At 46.1% G+C, this 21461-nt stretch overlaps 2 protein-coding genes across 2 annotated transcripts; both read right to left on the bottom strand.

Moving 5' to 3' along the window:
• Nucleotides 1–700: 700 nt before the first annotated feature.
• Nucleotides 701–9686, bottom strand: LOC140280103 (four and a half LIM domains protein 1-like). Its single transcript, XM_072375370.1, has 6 exons — nt 9600–9686; nt 3045–3324; nt 2797–2971; nt 2427–2596; nt 2107–2293; nt 701–1413 (listed from the first exon to the last, which is right to left on the bottom strand). The coding sequence occupies exons 2-6, from the start codon at nt 3201–3203 to the stop codon at nt 1259–1261; spliced, it is 846 nt and encodes a 281-aa protein (XP_072231471.1). The 5' UTR covers nt 3204–3324; nt 9600–9686; the 3' UTR covers nt 701–1258.
• Nucleotides 9687–10617: 931 nt separating this feature from the next.
• LOC140279714 (sodium/hydrogen exchanger 6-like) lies at nt 10618–19695 on the bottom strand. Its single transcript, XM_072374879.1, has 16 exons — nt 19314–19695; nt 18342–18546; nt 18085–18157; nt 17776–17852; nt 17528–17640; nt 17331–17436; nt 16380–16526; nt 16188–16288; nt 15344–15432; nt 14591–14704; nt 14292–14403; nt 13136–13289; nt 13026–13056; nt 12804–12892; nt 12422–12527; nt 10618–12270 (listed from the first exon to the last, which is right to left on the bottom strand). Exons 1-16 carry the CDS (start codon nt 19588–19590, stop codon nt 11959–11961), a joined length of 2106 nt encoding a protein of 701 aa, XP_072230980.1. The 5' UTR covers nt 19591–19695; the 3' UTR covers nt 10618–11958.
• Between the last annotated feature and the right edge of the window lie 1766 nt (nt 19696–21461).

Genomic DNA, 21461 nt, shown 5'->3' with positions numbered 1-21461 from the left:
TTTTAGGGGCCTGATAACTGAAGGCTCTGCCTCCCATTCTGCTTTTAGGGGCCTGATAACTGAAGGCTTTGCCTCCCATTCTGCTTTTAGGGGCCTGATAACTGAAGGCTCTGCCTCCCATTCTGCTTTTAGGGGCCTGATAACTGAAGGCTTTGCCTCCTGTTCTGCTTTTAGGGGCCTGATAACTGAAGGCTCTGCCTCCCATTCTGCTTTTAGGGGGCTGATAACTGAAGGCTCTGCCTCCCATTCTGCTTTTAGGGGCCTGATAACTGAAGGCTCTGCCTCCCATTCTGCTTTTAGGGGCCTGATAACTGAAGGCTCTGCCTCCCATTCTGCTTTTAGGGGCCTGATAACTGAAGGCTCTGCCTCCCATTCTGCTTTTAGAAACTCTGGGAACCACAAGGAAACCTGCAGCCTGAGAGCAAAGTGCTCTGTGGGGGAAATATCCAACTGTGAGATCTTTAAGATATAATGGAGCTCGGTCATTAAGAGCTTTATATGTGAGGAGAAGAATCTTAAATTCTATTCTGAATTTAACAGGGAGCCAATAAAGAGAAGCTAAAACTGGAGAAACATCATCTCTGCTGTTAGATCATCAAATATATCAATATAATCCAACAATAAGAACAAATGCAACGCTCAGGTATTTGTAGAAAGTTTATTTCATTCAGCAACACATCCAGACTCAGAAAATGCTGTTTGAGGGTTCTTCTCCCATGACGTGACGCCCGGTCAGAGTTTGTTAACTTGCTTTAAGCATAAGAGTCCTTTGGCATATAGTAAATGGTCAATTAAAAAAATATTGTGCTTTTGACTCGGAAAGTAGAAAAAAACAACATTAAAGACACTAAAACAAGCAGTTATTTTATGATATAGAAAAGAAGTTTAATTCTTTTGCCTTCCTGCTCCATAACAAGCACATAATAACGATGATAATACAAGCTATACTTTAGCTTTATGCTAACGCCTCAGCGGGTCCGGTCCTTAAAGAAAGTGAGCAGGTACTGAATTTCATCTGATGTCACGGCAGGAAACCGACAGATCTCCTCAGAACCTTGCAGCACAAAGCTTGCTGCTGCAGAGACTCGGGCCGGCGTGCAGCATCAGAGCAAACCTCACTCACATGGAGGCTCTCAAAATGCCAGCTGAACGCCTAGCAGGACGTTGAAATGGAGACCCTGGCTTTGTACAATAAGAAAAAGAGGGAAATAAAAGGCTGTTAAGGTAAACGGCTGTCGGTAGCTGCAGCAGTTGTCCATCACTGCTTGGTGCTGCAGTCGGTGCAGAGGATGTCTCCTTCCTTGGCCACAAAACGCTTGTTGGACAGACTGAGGGAGCATCTCTTACAGTTGAAGCAGTATTCGTGCCAGGAGCTGCCCTCGTAGTTCACAACGTTCACGCCTTTCCCGAAACCTGCAGGGACAGAAGAGCGTCGTTTCAGACTGAGCCGAGCAGCGCCACCTGCTGGTCGGAGGACTTTATGACATGCTGCATGCTACTCTGTAGGTTCCTCCTCCCTGACCTTTACAGACGAACCCCTCAGTGGCTCCAGAGACCAACCTTTGGGTTTCTACTCATTGGATGTGTTGAGCAAATCTTTGTTTTCAACACTAGATGCCTCCAAATCCTACTCACTTGCCTTTTGTGTCGATTTTAAAGTCCCAACTTGCACTTTTGACCATTTCTAGCTTCTTGACTGCACGTTCCTGACCATGTGAGTGGCTTCTCTTGGAGGTAAAATCTCCATTTCTGGCTTTATGAAATAGCAAAGACCTTTCAAATGAATTTGAGAGGCAGGGATGTCTCATTTGGGGAGGAGCTACAGATTTTGTGCAGATTAAACACAGCTGATATTGCTTTATGAAGGTGCTGGGAAGCAGTTTTTACTCTGCCTGAGCCACTCGAACCATCTTCTGCAAGTATGGGTAGTAAAATATTACATGTTGGAACGTGTTTGTCTCTCTTGAGTAACATATAAAAGGTCTAGAATCAAAATTCTGCTGCAATGCAATGCTTTTATTTAACGTAAAGCACTTTGAATAGTTTTGTGCTGCACGAATAAACTTGACGTATGTTTTTAGCTGTCGTGAAGGACGCTGCGGCTACCTGTGATGGGATTCTGGCAGCCGCTGCACTTCTTTGCCACGGAGCTCTTGTAGCAGTCGACACAGAAGACCTGGTCCTGGTGGTTGGTGAAACTGGACCCTGCCAGAGGCTTCGAGCAGGAGCTGCACACGAAACAGTGGGCGTGCCACGGCTGCTCCTGGTAGTTCACCCCTCCGGAGGTTATGGGCTGGAGACGCAAGTGTTGCCATCGAAATGAGTCCAAAAGCACATTTTATTTTATTTTATTGGAATGTTGCATCAGTGGGAAAATACAAGTAATCGGGTCAGATTCTGTTCATTTCCAAGGCGAAAGCAGTTACCTTTTTGCAGCTGAAGCAGTGTTTGGCGAACTTCTTATCGTAGCAGGGACTGCAGTAAACGTCAGTTCCTTTGGAGAGGAAACTCTGCGACCCTATTGGCCGTTTACAGTTGAAACAGGTGAAGCACTCGTCGTGCCAGGAGTTCCCTTTGTACTCCACCGTCTCTGTGCCTGGAGGAGACAAGAAAGGGATCGTAAATGGATGCTGCTGCTGCACGGATTCCTGCTCCCACTTTCAGTGGTTTGTACCAAATATAGCGTTCAAACCCTCCTCCTTGGATGCATTTATTTGTACGATCCACCCTTTTAATCAGAGCTACTCTTTCAGCACCGAGCGTCTCAGCAGAAGGAAAGAGATTCACGGCTCGTACCAGCCGGGATGGGTTTGTAGCAGCCGTGGCAACGTGGCGCGTCCTCTCTGGAGCAGCACTTCCCACACATGATGCGCTCATCCTTGGTGCTGAACGGCTCCTTGGCCAGAGGCTTGTAGCACTTTGCACAACGGAAGCACTCTTCATGCCAGTAGCGGCCCTTGTGGCTGAGTTCCTGATGGATACAGAGAGGTTAGAGGGAGACACCGAACGTTCCCTGAACACAGACCCAGAACCTGAGCGCACACCTTGGTCTCCACGGAGATGGGTCGATGGCACTCGGCGCAGGAGTTGGCGCAGAACTTGGTGTGGCAGCGAACGCACACCGGCTTCCCCTCGTTACGGACGAACCTCTTCCCCGCGAGGTCCTCGCGGCAGTAGAAACAGTTTGAGCTCTCTGCCATCATGGACTCACCTGTGAGAGGAGCCGTTAAATCCTGTCACTCTAACGTCAAAAAGCTGGAGCCGGTTCTGCCGTTATGGAAGTTTTTTCTTCTTCTCCCAATCGAAACAGATTGAATCAACTTTCTGCAGAAATAAAAGACAGAAATAAGGTTAAGATCCTAAGGTCCTGTATGGAAGCATCACTGCAGTGTCGGCCTCCCTTCGGCTGCAAAGGGAAGCCCTAAAACCACCACACGGGGGCGCTGTTGATCCACTTTGCAGCTGAAGTGAGACACGAAGCTTTGGAAGGAGCTTTACATTTTATTTTGAGGTTAGGCATCTTTTTATTAGACTTTTGAACATGAAAGCAATGCGAGTTTAATATTTAGTGAAAAAACACCCAAACAGATCAGTGCGTGCTCACGTGCACGTGCCCTGCGTGCGCTTTGATCTCTCATAAAACTTCTCCTGATAAAGCAGCTCCTACAATAGGGAACATAAAATTTATGGCAGATATGAAAGTCACACATTACCAAGAGCCCAGCTTTGCCTTCTTTGCTCAGTGACGTGCAGCACGTGGTCTAATTATGAGTTAAAAGATAATCTAAGTTTATTGTTTAAGTGTGGAAACAGTCTTTATCCTCTTTGTCTGTTGCTCGCCTTTTTCTTTCCATTCATGGTAGCGATATACTAAATTATTTGCCCTGTATGGCTTGCAAAAAGCTGGAAATCTGATCTTTATGTTCCTTTCCAAGCTCACAGTCCCTGTGACCAGCTGACCCGCAACACCTTACCCAGCACCAAACAGTTCTCTTTCAAAGCTGAATAAATAAGCCTCAGTTCTTTTCTTTACCCGGGACCTCCTGTTTCTAATGGAAATACTCCAAATGTTCCCTTTGAAAGAGTTAGAAAAAATGGAGTGAGTTTATTTGGAGTCCAATAATCACTGCGTCCAAAGAACAAGCATAAAAACGCCCTAAACATAGAACCCAAATCACCACGTTGGGCACCAGAACTGGGATCACAGAGCCGTGATTACAGGGTCCGGGCACGTGATGGGAAGTCAAACACCACGAGCACGGGAACGTGGAGGGAGAGGAGTCCGCAGGCAGCTACTTCCTGCATCGGGTTCACGGTGGCTGACTGAGAGGAATTCTCCCAAAGAGTTGTGCGCCGGCACAGCTCAGGCATGCCGGGTATGAGCGATGTGGTGAGACCCGGAATGCTGACAGCTCTCTGACGGAACCTACACCCACGCACTGTAGCAGGAACCACGCCCTCGCAGCCCACAAACCACCGACTTCTCCTGGATGGAGCGGCGAGGAAGGAAGTTCTGGTTTTGGACCATGTTGGCAGACACGAAAAGCAACTTTTTCTTGTGTTTTTCCGAGTCCTCAGGAAAAGCCTGAGATGCATTCAGGGACTGACAGGCTGTGGTTTCTGCAGATAAACCCTGAGACCACGGTGATGCTTTTGGGTGGAAGATCCCGGTTGGCCTCCAGCAGCAGGTGTCCGTCAGCTGGTTAAATACCATCAACCTGTGGTTTTATTAAAGATTTAAGCTTTAGTTTATTGACCGGGCTGCTGAAAGTACAGCCATCTCTTCTATTTCTGATTATCCGTGTCGTCCTAAGTTCAGCTTCTTTGTGAATGCCAGTTTTTTATTGGCAGCTTCTCATTAACTAAAAAAAAAGGTCTGCGTTGTACCCCATAAACTACAAGTAATTCAAATGAGATGTTTCAGAGTTTTACAGTCAGTGAAAGCAGCTTTTTCCCAGCAGACGTGTGTTAAAGATCATTTAAAATTATTCTGAGCTGAAGGAAATAGTGACGACAAAAAGCAGCCTGAATGCTTTCCGACAAAGAGGATAATTAGCGTAAAGCTATTAATCGCAGTTTTTTTTTACTCTACATGCTCGGGATGGTTTGCAGAGTCAGACGTATTTTACAGAAACTAAGTGTTACTTTTGGAAGGATCGTGCTTTAGCCGAGTTTTAATGTTGAGGAATCACCAAAGTCACGTAGAAAGAGGTTTTTTATGCAAAATCACGTGTTTTCTAATCTAATATCCCGGTGACTCGTCACTTTGGAAGCGTCGTGTTTCATTGACCCTTGAACAACCTTTTCTGAGTCCTTTAAATGTGGTTATGGGGACGCAAAATGTGTCGTTTGTGTCACAGCATGCAGTGAAATAAATTAAATAAATTCCCTCCTCGTTATGGCCAGTTTGAGGATAAAGGTGCTGCTGTCTGTGGAGAAGATGAACACCTTGTTTTGTCTCCTCCACAGACAAAGCGAACAGACATCTTCTGTTCAGTTCCTGTTAATAAATGACTTATTACTGAGGGGGAAAAGCAGCTGCTTTATTTGCAGACTGGCTGCTCATCCATCTCTGCTCCACAGCAGGTCCTGACTGTTTCAGACCAGCTGAAGGTGACATATCCTCTGTTTTCACTCACGAATCTGCATTTTTCTCTGTTTAAGCCCAAAACTATGACTCAGATGGTGCACTTTGAAGCACTTTTAAAGCGCCGCTGGGGGCTACGAGGAGTGAAAATGTTACCTGATGGGAGCCAGTATCCAAACCAGTGGGTTGGAGCTACATAAGTCTGGCTGTTGCTGCTGCTCTTTGTTTACCGGCCGTAAATATTCCTGCTGTGTCGCATTTCTGCCGTCTGGTCACCATGGAAACGGAGGAATTCAAAACGAGGTGGTGCTGATGGTAAAGAAAGCTCCCGTTGTGGGAGCCTCCCATTAGTTGGTCCACCCGCTGTAAACGCTGCATTTCCTGGGTAGGAGCTCCAGTCGGCGCCGGCGTCGCGCTTTCTGTCGGGTTTGTTTTCTTTTGTGTCTGAAAGTGAACTTTAGTGCCGACAGAGCGGCTCCACAACGTGTTAAAAACACAGGAGTTTAGAGTTCCTCAGCAATAAGATGCTTCAGAAGATTGCTTTCTTGTTGGTTTTGGAACGTTTCTGGCATTTGTGAAGAATAAGAAATGATCATTATTATCCTTTAAGACCCAGTTAGGTCCTTAGAGGATATACCACAAGAGTTTAAATCCTTCAGAGAAGTCTTCCACTTTTCTTTTCCTATCCCTTCTTCTCTGAGTCTAAAGTGCAATGAGGTGACATCATGTCATGTGGATGAGGCAGAAATCACAAGCATGCTTTAAAAGAAGCGAGAGAGACTGAGACCGGCTGGGTAAACATGACTGGACAAACTGGAGAAGTGTGTATTATTTCACCAGCATTTACCAGCCGTGTGTGTGTGTGTGTGTGTGTGTGTTGGCGTGATCTTATCGCTGAAGAATGCAGTCAAAGTGAGTAACAGGAAATCTTGGAGCAGTGAAGCTGGCACACACACAGGAGGGTTGGAGCTGTGTGTCCATGTGTCATTAATGCAGATTCACGTTGTGTAAACTCTGCTTCTCTGTGCCCACTGGCCTTTGAAGGAACTCTTTAATCACGGCAGAACGTGTCTACTGATGGATTTCCTGGTGGTTTTATAACAGATAAAGGCTGCTAAAGCATCCATTTCATCTGAACCTTGAGCTCCAATCCACTTTGAAGCAGTGTTGATCCTTAAAACTTCCCTTGTTCATATCTGTTGATGCTCTTCCAATGAAATCCTCTCAGGAATTTCAGGTTTTAGGGGGACTGGTGCAGATTGGCTGTGCCCGTTCAGACCGGCATGGCCCACCAATCAGAACGGAGCCCTGCAGGAAGCTCATTCACAGTGAGTGCATACTTCCAACTTATCTCTTACACTCATACTTGTATTATCACAGGTACCCTCTTGGATCTGGGTCATATGGAGCAGAGATCAAGCTATTCGCACTCTTTTCCCCGGAGCTCCTCAGGGTTTTTTAACATGCTTTTTTTGAGTTTTGCTTGCATGGTTCTCAGTGGGAGAAAGGTTGTTTTAAACTGGAAAAATGAACAAGAACAGAGTTCATCAGAGGCCCTAAGAACTATTTGATGATGCGAGTATTTCTGGCTGTGACCTCGTCCAACTCCGCCCTGATCCGGTTTGATTGGGGCTCAGCGTGGAAACAAAAATCCAATATTACAACTTGAGTAGTTTCAGCAGCAAAGAAAAGCTAAAGGACCAGTAACGGCACGTTACACGGTGCAGTTATGCTGGAGGAATATTCTGCAGGTCAAGCTGCTCTCGCTTCACGCTCAAACCATCAGCGGGAAACAAAGAATCTCCTGTAATAAGCAACAACACTCGGATCGAATGCTGTCATTTGATCCGATGCTCCAAACAGTTAAAGCACCTTTGAGGTTTGCAGCCCCCCCCTTATTCCTGTCATCCCATCTTTAAAAATACACAGCAGCAGATTCAGCTAAACATTTGTGCAGCACATGGACCCACAGTGAGCTTTGGATAATTGTTTTATCTGGCTCAGACGAGCCACATTCCAGACAGCAGCGTTAAGCCGGTGCAGCAGATCAGAGATCTGCAGAGTGAGGCTGGAGGAACACGGCAGGTCCTGCTACAGCGGGGCAGACATGATGGCTTTACCAGAGCTGCACTCAACCCATCTGTCTGTCTAAAATGCTCCCGTTTACCCCAGCTGGGGGGGTTGTGGAGATCCAAAGCTGTCTGAGCAACAAAACTCCCATAATATCTAACCTCCAGATGAAAATGATGCTACTTCAGGCTGAAGGATTAAGTCAGGTGTCTGAGTGAGATGCTCACAGCCTGAAACAGCCGGGCGCCGTTTCATTCCTGGAGGGATGAGCCGCCATTATCTGAACACTCTGGCTTGTTTTTTTGGTGGTTTCCATGACGCCGGAGCAGGAAATGTCCCTACATGCCCCTCGAACGGGTTCCTTCTTACACTTTCCCCTTCGTCGGGCCACAGGATGGTTTTCCTCAGGCTCGGGCCGCGTTTATGGAGCTTATTTCAGGATTTTACTTTACAGAGTTTAAGAAAAGTCAGAGAGCTGCAGTGCGTTTCCTCCTTGGCATCTCTAGTTTTTATACATTTACAGCACATGTCAGCGCTCAGTCATGGGATCGGTTGGCCAACCGCTTCTCCCTCTCCCCTGAACTCCCTTAACCAATCTTTGTTTCCTTCCTTTCACAAAGCAGAAGAATGTGGCAACAAATCACCCGTGTCAGCACACCCAAACACATCGCAACAGGTTTTGATGGCTGCAGAACAAGGTCGACCTCCTCAGTGAAAGCGGTCGTATCCTAGGAGTCTTAAAGAGGTCCAGTTCAAATCTCAGCTCGAATGCGTCGATGGATCAATAAGAGACCAGCGTCTGTATCGTGGGCCGCACTCTATCCCTTAAACACGCCTCAGGGAGCTGCTCGGGGAAGTCAGCCCAGTGGCATAAAGTTTTATGAGGCTGTCATGGCTCCTAAAGGACTGAGCTCATGGTGATTTCTTTAACACGCACGCCCTGGCCGTGGCTCAGCTTGAACTTATAAGTCCCCGGGGGCCCTTCTTGTGTGCGTCTGGCCCTGAAGGGTCAGAGTTTGTGCGATATTTACTCTCATCGTCCAGTTTTTAGAATATATTTGCGCATTTATGCTGCATTTATGCTGCATTTATGCTGCATTTATGCTGCATTTATGCTGCATTTATGCTGCATTTATGCTGCATTTATGCTGCATTTATGCTGCATTTATGCTGCATTTATGCTGCATTTATGCTGCATTTATGCTGCATTTATGCTGCATTTATGCTGCATTTATGCTGCATTTATGCTGCATTTATGCTGCATTTATGCTGCATTTATGCTGCATTTATGCTGCATTTATGCTGCATTTATGCTGCATTACTGGGGTCTTTCTGCCCTAATTTAGCCGGGGGGGCAACACTTGAAACTTGAAGTGCATCACTTGCATGTAAGTGAATATGAGCACACACACACACACACACACACAAGAGGAGGACGATGAAAAATAGCAGGGGAGGAATTTTAATTGACCTCTTCGAAGCATTTTTTGGCCTCAGAGGTTCCATCATTGGATGAAATAATAGAAGAAAAAAAAAGCTCCTTAACTGGAACCAGATTTCAGAAGCAGCCCAGGAAAGTTAGCTTGTAACTGTAGCTCTCACACACAGTCACACACACTCCTATGAAGTCAGACAGACAACGCCCCAGACACATCTGACTCTTTACTTTCCTCTGCGGAAATTAAAAAAAAAAAGCTGCTTTTACGAATCGAGAGCGTTTGATCTCACAAAAAACCCGTTTTTTTTTTTTAAAGCATCTGCTCTGCCTTGTTGCTTAAACCAGTTTCCTCACAGCAGTAACATCTTTACAGTGAAAACAGAAGCGCATCTCCTAAAGTTGTGCAGCCCGTCTGATTAACCGTCACAAAGCGCAGGAACAGCTCAGTTTAGCGCAAGAAGCGGAAGAAGAGGAGGCTCTGAGCCGCAGCTTCAGCCTGCTTACCGGGATCAGAGCGACGTCTGCAGCGCTGGACGAGCCGCGGAACCCCGCTCTGCCGACCGGCCGCGCGCTATAAATACCGCCATCTGCTGCGGTCCGGTCCAAACGCGCAGCCCTTCAAAATAAGACGCTCCGGAAGAGCGGAACACTTTCAAAATACAAGCTTCTGGGGGAAAAGAGAGTTTATTACACCCGGATGCACTTTTTTTTACTCTACATGTGATACATTAACCTGGAAAACACTGACTTAAAGCTCCGTTTTAGGCCTTAGAGACGGTACTTGTTTTATATTAGACTTTTAAGTATTAAGATTAAACTTTATGTATGCTTTTGATGTCCAGATGAACAGACTTTCATCTTACTATGAATTTAAAAGCTCTTTAGCTTCAGCTGATTTAAAAAGCTTCACTCTCAGTAAACTTAGGAGACTTCTACCGACCCCTGAGATCCAGTAAATGACCTTTTAGCCATAAAACTCGGCCTCCTGTGCAGCTGCAGCACGATGTGACGTAGTTTTCCTCAGCATCAGTTCCTCTGGCTGCTGTTCACCTGAAGATCCACCAGCTAAACGTCGTGTACCTGCGAATGAAGCAGAGCTCTACGTTTGCTTTTCAAGGACAAGTCGGTTTCAACTTTAAAAGGTGTTTTTATTTTCTTTTTTCCATTGATTTTTAGTACACTTGCAAGATGTCAAACAGTTAATAATCAGTCAGGATTGCACTCAGGATCCATTTGAGATCATCCTTGAGACTCGGAAACCTTCACATTTGGACCTACTGCAGGTGTATCGTCACAAATACGGTCTCCACAAACAGCAGGAACATGAAACGTTCACATCTTTAGCTTTAAGGTGTAGTTGTTGTTCCTTTAAAATCCCCACAAAGAGAAGAATCAGTAGATAGACATGCATATCTCAGGGGGAAGCTGCAGGAAACACTGCAACAACCCACACAAATAAAACATTTGATAACTTATCTGATATTTTCACTGAGAGAAAAATAAGTAAACATTTAAAAAAAGAAAAGAAAAAGCCAAAATCATGATGGGGAGGTGGGGTCTTAATGATCCGAGGTGATATTTTAGTGAAACTTATCCCCTAATGAAGTCAGAACAGATGAATTTATTCAAGAAAAGAAGAAAAAAAAGCACAAAACCATCAGTACAAAGTCCTCTGCATCTCGTACCATCAAATTTAGCTCCTCATTGTTTCAAAGTGCAACATGAATATTGTTTTACAACAAAGATTAGTCCACTGTGCAGAAAATGCTCATAAAATCTAAGTATTACGTTCCGTTAGTGTAAGCACAATGTGTTAGTTTGCTCTCTGCCGTTTAATGTTCAACCACAGGCAGCCCATTTACTGAAAATACAGGAACTATTCCGTGGAAATGCTGCGGCATTTCCATTTTTTAAAGGTCACCGAACAAATCAAAACACGTACAAATCTGCAATACTTGGGTAGAATAGGCACTTGAATTGAAAACAGTTCAGCCAGCCCTCTGTCATCTGTGATGACATCACAAAGACGCGGCAGTTCACTTTTTTGTTCGTTTTTTTTGCTTTTTTAAGAAAGGATTTTCAACCCAAGAAACAAAGATTAGCCCTGATAGCTGCAGTAACTACAACGGACACGGCCGGGTCGGCCAAACGCACGTTTCAGGGACGGAAGAACAGCAAAACGCGCACAAGGAAGCTCTAGTTTACGGGTATAAAGTAGAAGCATCTGCTACAGTGTGGGATGGAGACTCCGTCCAGGAGGAGCTGTGAAATGTGGCGTGTGGGAAAAGTTCGGACTTATTCGAACAGAAAGGGTTGGAAAAGCAGCCTTCATCTGCCGGGGAGGAAGGTAGAAAACGTACTTCACCCTACGGCACAATAAATAAATAATAAATTAAAAGAAGAAGAAAGATCGTCGTATAAATAAAACATTTTGTTAAATAATTCAAAAGGTAAAAAGCAGGCGGTGCTAAAAAAAAATCATCAAACGTGCGCAGGTCCAGTTTTTAAGGTCTTGTTCTTCGCCAATCCTCTTAAATTACTCCAAATACTTTTATATCTCACGAGTGACAGCAGGGCAAAGGTCAGGCGGGGGTCGAGATCTTCACCCACGAGTAACGGTCACCAGAGAGAAAGCGTTTGGGAGGCTCTCGAGTTAAAGTTTGAACATTTGAGATAACAACTTAAATCAAATGGCCCCCGTTCATAAAAGCTAGAAACTGCGTGTCAGACAGAGGTTGCCCCCGGCGACCAAGAAGCAGTTTGTAGTTGTCATGAAACGCCGACGGATTCATTTTGGATCGTTCGTGATTTTTCAGGCGCAAACGACAAACCGAAACCCGAGCGAGCGAGCGAGCGAGGCTTCTCACAGCCTGTGTCTGCGAGGCTCGGAGCGTGGCGGGGAAGGCGGCGGCGGGAGGGTGACGGTGGTCGGCGGCTCGGCTGCGTCCTCCATTGGCAGGACGAGGCGCGTGCCGCGGATGCCCACGTCGTGCTCCCCCAGCTCGTGCTCCAGACCTTCGTTGAACTGTCCTTTCCCGGCGGCGGAGGAGCGCTTGGGGTTGATGGTGCGGGATCCGGACGCATCCGTGCTGACGGTGACGTCGGCGTACAGCGAGCTCACGTTGGCATCGTTGGAGATGATGTCAGAGTCGTCGTCATGGAGCTGCCCTTCGTTCTGGTGAGTGGAGAGGGCAAAGGAAAAGAGAAAAGACGAGAAGAACTTCAGACAGAGCACAGTTACAGCCGCAGTGAGAAGAATTTCACTGTTTTTTAAACGGTCTTTTAAAGCTGCACCACTTGAACCGTAATGAACTTTGTGTCCAAACCTCGTAGGCCTGCGGGCTGGTGAGGCATCGAGCCAGCGGTCCGCAGCAAGCCGGCAGAGTAGCAGTGAGAGGCGGCCCAGTGTGGGTCAAGAGGGGTTTCAGATAGCTGGAGAACAAGGTTCTGTGAAGGAATTAACCACTTAAACAACCCTCTTCCAGTTAAATAACCTCGGGAACGTCTTCTTAACCTTTTCTTCAGCCTTAACCACATTTCGTGGCTCGCTTAGAAACATTTTGGGCTAAATTTGAAAGCTGAAGGAATAAAACTTTGCAGATGAAAACATTTAGTGTGAAACAGCACCCTCTGCTGTTTAGAGCTGAATACGACGCCCACAGTTCAGAGGAGACAACTTAAGAATGTGAGCCGCGGCTCCAAGGATACTTGTGGTCAAAGTTATACCAGATCCTGAAGGGCCAGGCGCTCTCGTGTTTGGTGCTCCTCCGCTGGGACCCGTCCAGCACAGCGGAGCTCTGTGAAGCAGGAAGCTTTTAAAGCATTTAAGCATTGAAATCCCTTCATGCAGTTGGGCAAATGATTAAGGCAGCGAAAAAGAACATAAAATCAGATAAAATATGGGACTTTCAGTTAGAAATAATGACTCACAGAGTGTTCCTGGTCAGAGTCCACGCCCACTCTGAAAAAGAAAATGTGCAAAAGTTACCTGGAAACAGTCCAACGCACAGAGAAGCATGCAAAGGGAGGTCCAGCCTTACGGTATGCTCATGAAAGACAGCATGGGCATGGTGCCGCCTCCACAGATCCACACCGTGAAGAAGACAATCAGCAGCGTGGTTGAAAACATCATCTGACGGGCGTAGGTTGCTGTGTCTCTGATGGAGAGGGCAAAGGTCATGGCCCCGCGCAGACCTGGAAGAGACGGAGGGCGAAGTTAGCAAGGAGCGAAAATCAGGCTAATTAAAGCTGGTAATACGACAGGTAGAGAACGGTTCCCTGATGGGTATGAGCACAGATGGAGGATTTCTATCAATCAGCCGATGCAGGTGCTGCCATTCATAAAGAAGCTGTTTCCTTTCACAGCTCATTAAAGGGGAACTCCGGTGTTTTTAAACCTTATTTCTGGCATGAAATACGTTCATCTGCTCACTGAGAACAGTTTGGTGAAAGTCGGCGTCCTTCGGAAGATATTTAGATAACTGGAGATCCATATAACGGAGAGAACGGGGCTTAGAGGATGCAGCCTCTAAATAAGGCATTATCTGTCTTTATTTCACCAATACTTTAAGAAGAATGAATGAATGAACGTGTGCTATAGCTCTGTTAGCTCATAGCTGCTGTTATGTGGCTACTTGCAGCTATAGGAGAGCTAACGGAGGGATTTCTACACAGGCACTCTACTGGGACCACTTCATCCACACGCCCCCCTGCAGCACAGTTTATTCACTCCGGTAAGAACGTCCATCTTACTCAAAGTCGTCGTTCACGTTGTCAAAATCTGATAAATATCCTGCCATGTTGCACAAAACTATCAGCAGCAAACTCTGTGTGAAGTTAGCCGACTGTCACAGAGCACGGAGTGAATAAACTGTGCTGCAGGGGGGCGTGTGGATGAAGTGGTCCCAGTAGAGTGCCTGTGTAGAAATCCCTCCGTTAGCTCTCCTATAGCTGCAAGTAGCCACATAACAGCAGCTATGAGCTAACAGAGCTATAGCACATGTTCATTCATTCATTCTTCTTAAAGTATTGGTGAAATAAAGACAGATAATGCCTTATTTAGAGGCTGCATCCTCTAAGCCCCCCGTAGATGAACGTATTTCATGCCAGAAATAAGGTCTAAAAACACCGGCGTTCCCCTTTAAAATGATCCAGGTGAGGAGTGGCACCGAAGGGATCGTCGTCTTTGCTCCTTACCTGCGAACATCATAACGTGCTGGAAATTCGATCCGATCTTGTTCTTGCGACCCAGGTTGAGCAGGAAGGACAGGGGGTAGATGTTTGCAGCCCTGCCCAGAAACACTGCCACCTTCACAACAGCAGGGTCAAGGACACAACCCACTCATGTCATGACTCAGAGCAGGCAGAGCGGCGTGGAAACTTCCTTTTTCTTGTGCTGTTTCTGTACTGTCAGTCATGAAGTGTTCCAGCAGCATTTCTGCAGTACATAAGAATTAAAAGCACCACCGGGTCATGTGGAATAAAGCAAAGGATACAAAGGCTCCGATGATGAACAGTGGGTTGAAGACGTGGGACTGGAAGGAGAAGAGAGTCAGACCCATGTAGGAGAAGATGAAGTTCTCTGCCAGGAAGTTGAGCAGCTCGAACAACTGAGGGAGAAGAGAGACGGTTCTGGTTCAGGTTGAAACAGAACCCAGCCTCACAGATCAGCTGCTGTGCTTCCAGCGCTGGATTTATTTTCATTTATTTTGCTTCTATCAGTGCATTGAAAACATTTTCCAGCTTAAAAACTGCATTTTTTTAGCCTCATTATCATCTTGCATGATCGTGTCCTCATATAAGCAGATATGGCATCTATCTGAGTGACGTCCAACTCAACTATTAACCACACTGTTAAAGGCACCCTGCTCCTGTAATTACGCTTAAATTGGTCATTATTTGGTCCTGAAGGGCCTCGAAAAGCCTCTATGAGCTAAAACATGCAGCTGCAAGATCCAGCAGCTCTAAAGACACGAATGATGCGACCCGAGGACTTCTAAGAACCATCTGCAGCTTGAGAAAACAAGATCCTAATCAACATCCTCTCTTCTGGGTATGTGCGACTGAGTCATATCAGTCAGAAGTCTGTTTTTCTTTGCTTTGCGTCTGTTTAAGTTTGAAACTACGGGACTTTGTAGAGCGGCAGATGGTCTTTAAGGTGGCAGAAACAGGTGCTGCGTTGCTTAGGACTAAATGTATCGATGGCTGGGGAGTAAAGCTGCTTAAAGAGAGCAGGAAACGTGCTTTACCTGTTTGGTCCTGTCCTGAGATTCACGGGACAGATTGTTGTAGGTGTAGTGAGCCTGAGTGATCCCACAGAACAGCACCGCCACAACACCTGTAAAAACAAAGCAGCACTAATCTCACCTCCACCTGACTGACGTCAGCCTCTGACAGGAGGAGGCATTCACAGAACCGCACTGAAAGGCGAGCCTGCTATCATCAGCCATTGTATTACGACAGATAAAAGCCCAAAACAAAGTTATTTAGCAGAATTACTTAAATAATTCAAAAGGTAAAAAGCAGGCGGTGCTAAAAAATCATCAAACGTGCGCAGGTCCAGTTTTTAAGGTCTCGTTCTTCGCCAATCCTCTTAAATTACTCTAAATACTTTTATATCTCACGAGTGACAGCAGGGCAAAGGTCAGGCGGGGGTCGAGATCTTCACCCACGAGTAACGGTCACCAGAGAGAAAGCGTTTGACTTCCAGAGGGCGCTGGGAGGCTCTCGAGTTAAAGTTTGAACATTTGAGATAACAACTTAAATCAAATGGCTCCCGTTCATAAAAGCTAGAAACTGCGTGTCAGACAGAGGTTGCCCCCGGCGACGCCGGCCTCCAACCATGAAGCAGTTTGTAGTTGCTATAGTAGCTTCTCTAGCAGAATATTTAATTTCCCCCACACTGCAGCACCAGATGTGTCCGACTTATGCTGCATAACTTCCAATTAAATTGAAATAATCCTGAGCATTTTGTGACTTCCTGTTTCTTTCTTTCTGTCTGGAAGAACCAACGGGAGTCTATTTAAGATCTGAGGTTTATCAGTCGTACAGCGATAAAAAGGTCCCAGTAGATTTAAACGGCTGCAGGTTCACCTGTAAAACCGCAAGCCTCAGCCAACAGAAAGGTGCTCCAGGACATCAGGAAGAAGAGCGCCGTCTCCAGCAAAGGAAAGTCCCTCAGCTTCGTGAACTTGGTCACGTGAGGAGAGGTGGAAGTTAAGGAAGAAAGCCGAGGACACAGCTCTGGTTCCAACGGTTAAACGTGGCTGAATCATCTGATAAAAGGATATAAAAGCGGTCATGACCCCAGTAACCACGCCAAGAGCAAAAGCTCCACTGAACACACCCAGGAAGATACCAAAGGATTTCAGCAAAGCCATGGCCTCGAAGCTGTGGCTGTTGTCCCCGGCAGGCTGATACGCCACGATGGAGCTGAGGGCAGGGAGCATAGAAACGGTTAGATGGAGAAATGGAAGAATTCAGCAGGGGAAAGTGCTCCAGTGTCAAACACATGCTCTCTTTTTGTCAGGAACAGAAAGAGTCAGGCATCAAACCAAAGGTCAAAGGGTTTCTGCTTCAAACCAGTCCCAAAGCCAGACCTGGGGCCACCTGCACTGGGGGTGGCTTTTACCGGAGTAAAAAGGGAGGAAAGGCTGCATGCTGAAGTCTGACTGGATCTCTCAAACACATTTGGGTCAAAGTGTACCGAAGCAGGCACAGAGTGGCAAAAACCTTAATTCAAAAGCTTTTTTTATCATATGCAGGGTCTATAAAGCATGAGGACAACTGAAAACGTTACAAAGGAGGGACAGCAAAGAGGGGGGGGGCAGTGATGGTCCTTGTGGGAGGGGATTCAAGGCTACAATCTAAATAAGAGATCTGCATCACTGAAAGGTTCTAACAGCAGCAAACCCACACGGTTCAGCCAGCCGTGCACACACCCACCGAGGAGTGACTGTCAGGTTCTCCCCCAGCCATCCCTCCACCCCCCCGGACCAGACTGAGCCGTCCTCTCCTGGGGAGCGGACAGCTCCAGCCCCCTGCCGGCCCTGCTTTTCCAGGCGGAGGAGGACACTACAGACAGGCATGCATACGTACGTACGGGCAGGCGGTGAATGACAGACGGGTGGAGAGAGGCGAGCAGTGAAATGACAGGGACCGGTGTTAGCATGGTTATCTCCACGGAACACCACACAAACTGCAAAGATCAAAGATCAACCTGCACAGCCGACTTACGAGGAGAGGACGATGGCCACGGCGTCGTTGAGAACGCTCTCCCCGAACAGTAAGGCGTACAGGTCCACGTCCACCTTCAGCTCGTTGAAGATGGCCAGCACCGTCACTGAGGCACAGAGGTGGAGAGAAGACCCTCAGACAGACCGTCCAGAGGTGCAAACCGTGTTTGAATACGTGGAATTACGGCGCTCCGTTACCTGGGTCTGTGGCTGAGACGATGGCCCCAAAGAAGAGGCAGTCGGTGAAGTAAAAGTCCCCCCCGAGCTGACCCACAACTTTCATGAAGGACACAAAGCCATACATGATGAGCCTGAAGAGAAGGAAACCAGGCATTAGAGATGCTGCCCGTTACCATTCAGCTTCAGCCTGTCTTTGTATTCGGCTGGAAGGCATAAAAAAAGGATAAATCAAGAGCAATAATCGAATGTGAAGGTAACCGACTCACCCGATAACAAAGCAGGATATAACCGTTCCCATGAAGGCGTAGGCCAGGATGGAGCCGATGTTTCTGAAAAAATGCCTCTGAGGCATCACAACAACGCCTTATTACTCCAGCACGAGAAAACCACGGGCAAAACATTACCGTCACCGTGTTTTTTAGAGGTTTTTTAGTGTTTTTTTAGAGGTTTTTAGTGTTTTTTAGAGGATTTTAGTGTTTTTTAGAGGTTTTTAGTGAGGGTGACGCCTCTTTCGCCACATACCCAGACATCTGCACAAACAACTTTTAATTCGTGAATCATTTCGAAACTCTTACCCTTTTCAGGCTGTAACCTGCGTGGAAGATGATGGGAGGCAGCAAAATGTTGAAAAACACTTCCGGGTCAAAGGTCACCTGTGGGCAGCAGCAAGCTAGAAATTAGTCACACCGTTGTTTGATTGCTTTACTGAACAGGCTGAACCTTCCTGTGAAACGTTGACTTTATAGACTACGGTCACCCAGACAAAGCTGCTCCATCACAGAATTCAAAAGATAAAAGTTAAATAAACCAGACTTCTACATGCTCCACCCAGCTTGCCTTTCGCAGCATCTCGTCGTCCTGCACTTGGTGGCCCCCGCCCCGGCTGACTTCCCCCCTCAGCGTGTACTCGTAGAATCGTCCGCTGACGTTGACCAGCAAAGTGGCGGGACTGGCGTTGACGGCACAACTGAGGATCACGTCACTCAAGCTCTGCGGCACATGGATGCCGAACCGCAGGATCACACCCACCAACAGGCCTTTGGGGGGGAGAGAAGGTTTGAAGGCACAGACAACTCAAACCACACAACTTGAGTGGGTGGGTTTCACCGAAAACATCAGTATAACTGGAAGGTGATGTTTCTTGGCTCAGACTCTGCAGCCTTGTGTGATCTACACATTTCTAACTAAAGGGGTACGTTTGTTATTAGATAAAACAGCTTTAAATAAAGGCATTTTATGGTGTGTGAATTAGAAAAATGAACAGCATCCATAATTAGACACCGGTCACATTGTTTTTTCCACGTCTACAAAGATGATCTGTTAGAAATTACACGGATTTGTCTCTTTTTTTGGGGGGAGCTCGTGAATCCAAACACAAAGTGCCATCTGAAGCAGCTTGTGTGTGTGCTAATACACACATCCAGGTAAATTAATGTACAAAAGGAACCGACTAAAACAGCAAAATTCAAGTCAGATTGAGACTTTAATTAGGTTTGGACCTTATAGGGATCAAATATCACCTGGCGAGCATTTAATTATCCCATAAAAAGCAAGTTTCACGGCTGTGAAAGAAGGCAGCGGTCAGAGAAGAGACCCCAAGATGAACATCTTTTCTAGGACGTGTAACATCCAACTGTACGACACCAGAGCACCGACATTTCTGCGTGTGAGACACGTACATGTGAGAGTTAAGTGTTTAATTGGCTTACTGGTTATGTTTAAGGAGCTAACGGCCAGCGTCACGGACAGCTAGCGTTACCGTTAATTGATTGACTCGACCGTTAGCTACCGTTAACGTTCTTACCATAGATCATGGCAAGTCCGGTTTCGTGCAAGAACCTAAATCGGCGGTGCTTGAAAAGCCATATCGTTAAAATGGTGAGTGTTAGAAGCATGATGAATATGAGCAGATTGGCACTGTCCTGGCGGTGGCTTTCCTCAGCCATCCTCTCAGTAACGACGTTATCGAACGCATTGCTGTCGCCTTGGCTCCCGACGAGCTGGACTGACAGCAGAAAAGGCAGCAGAAGGAGCGCTTTCGACGGTTTTACACCAGGAGAGCGCCTCGGTGTAAATTCCATTGCGGCTTTGAGAGAGAAAGTCACATTTGTCGTTTAAGGTACTGTTGACTGAGCTGAGAAATCGCCTCGTCAAACGCAAACGACAGCTCCTTCCGCACTCTTTATCAAAACAATGTGACTTCCGGTTCTTCAAAATAAACGTCAAGGCAAAACAAGTTGACGCTCTGGGCCCAACAGCGACCCCTGGCGGTGCCAGAGGGCGGCTCAAAATGCGCAAACGGCAAAAGGGAACCGGGCGAACGCGACGTTCAAGACCCGACAATATGTCAGGAAATTCGGCCACATTTCACACAGCATGACAGCACAAAGTACACCACAGCAGGAGCAGAGGCAGAAAACACAACATTGTAGAGGACGAAAAAGGCGAGAAAGTGTCAATTAAGTGTCACCTGTTTCTTTTTTTTAATCATAACTAAATAAAACGCATTTGTCAACAAAAGACCTTCTGGTTATACTCTCTTTTCGTTTCTCACACAGAACACAGGCAGACTTGTTTCACACGGGCAGACTCACATTTACAGCAAAGCCTGACATGTGTGGCAAAGCTGCTTAGTGGCGCTTATCGTCTGTGGGTCTAAATTCAGACTCTCGCTCTGATATTTTGATGCCTTCACTCTGTAAATACAAGAAAATGAATTGCTCTTTCTTCACTTCATCACACATTTGAGGGAGCAAGCACTGAAAAATGAATCAGCCTTGTTCTTAATTACATTTTATTGGCCAGAAATTCATTTTACAAAAAGGGTGAACGTCAAGCATTTTATGGACAAATGTAAAGAGAACACAAAACAAGTCTATAGCTTTGTTTTTCTTCAAATACTTGATAACGGTCTCTTGATTTTTGTTTAAAAGTGTCCTTATTATCATCGTATTGACTTAAAACAGATATACAGATACATACATAGCAGTATAACAGTCACAGGGGCATTATTCAAGTATGGATGTATTTCTGGGTCATTCTTATTTTAAGTAAGTGTTACATTTGAACATGTATTTGTTTTTTTCCACAGGTGATGATGAGACATTCAAATCAGGTTTCAGCAGCTGCGTGACAGATAAAAGATGTGAGGAGAAGCGCCTCTGCCTTTTTTGAGCTGTAAGACCACAGTTTTTTTGCATAGATGTACACACAAAAACCACAGTCCGATTCTCTGGAAATGAAGTAAGATCAGCTGATAAGCAACAGAGCCATTAGAGATGCAGCCTGTTAAACATTTGTCACGAATGTGCAGGCTGACTGATTCACTAACTCCACTGGTAATAATGATAATTCATAAAAGGCTAATTATGCACTGAAATCCGCTCCTTTCTGATTTGTGCAACATTTATGTGTAGCCTACTGATGCATTTTAGGCTAAAGGACTAAAGACTAAAGATTGGACTTCAACATGTGAAGAAGAACCTTCACCTGCTTTGAATTCTAAGGTTTTACGTATCAAGACATAACTGAAGAGCGTCTGGTCCTTGCCAGTTTTAAAACTGAGAAATGCAGCAGATATATTCTACTACGTCTGTCTTTATTCAACAAAAACTGAGCCAAAATGAAAAAGCAGTGTGTGGAAAAACCGAAACACCCCATCATTCAAGAACTTATAGAACCACTTGTAGTGTTTTGTATGACCTGATCAGTCTCTCATGCTGTTGTGGAGGAATTTTCTCTTTGCAGTTTTCCCACCACAGCATTTGCACCATTACAACACCTTGATTCTTCTCTTTTTCCCACATTCTGCTGTAGATCTGCTGCTGTGTTTGGGATCTTTGTCCTGTTGATGAGCCAGTTTCAGCCCAGCTTTAGCTGTGGGACAGATGGCCTCACATCTGACTCTAGAATACTTTGGTATCCAGAGGAGTTCATGGTGGACTCAATGACT

This window comes from Leuresthes tenuis, unplaced genomic scaffold (genome assembly GCF_036924035.1).
Source record: "Leuresthes tenuis unplaced genomic scaffold, fLeuTen1.0.hap1 SCAF_21, whole genome shotgun sequence".
NCBI lineage: Eukaryota > Metazoa > Chordata > Actinopteri > Atheriniformes > Atherinopsidae > Leuresthes > Leuresthes tenuis.
The sequence above is the reverse complement of the archived record's forward strand: the minus strand, read 5'-3'. Positions and strand labels throughout refer to the sequence as shown.

Bases quoted from the DNA above. Each gene is read 5' to 3' on its own strand.
- LOC140280103 (XM_072375370.1), bottom strand. From the start codon at position 3,203: ATGATGGCAGAGAGCTCAAACTGTTTCTACTGCCGCGAGGACCTCGCG. The intron at 2,972-3,044 runs GTGTGCGCTCAG...TGTATCCATCAG, and splicing joins CCATCTCCGTGGAGACCAAG to GAACTCAGCCACAAGGGCCG. The intron at 2,294-2,426 runs GTAACTGCTTTC...TTGCGTCTCCAG, and splicing joins ACTGCTTCAGCTGCAAAAAG to CCCATAACCTCCGGAGGGGT.
- LOC140279714 (XM_072374879.1), bottom strand. From the start codon at position 19,590: ATGGAATTTACACCGAGGCGCTCTCCTGGTGTAAAACCGTCGAAAGCG. The intron at 17,853-18,084 runs GTAAGAGTTTCG...GTGATGCCTCAG, and splicing joins CAGGTTACAGCCTGAAAAGG to AGGCATTTTTTCAGAAACAT. The intron at 16,527-17,330 runs GTAAGTCGGCTG...CCCTGCCCTCAG, and splicing joins GTGGCCATCGTCCTCTCCTC to CTCCATCGTGGCGTATCAGC.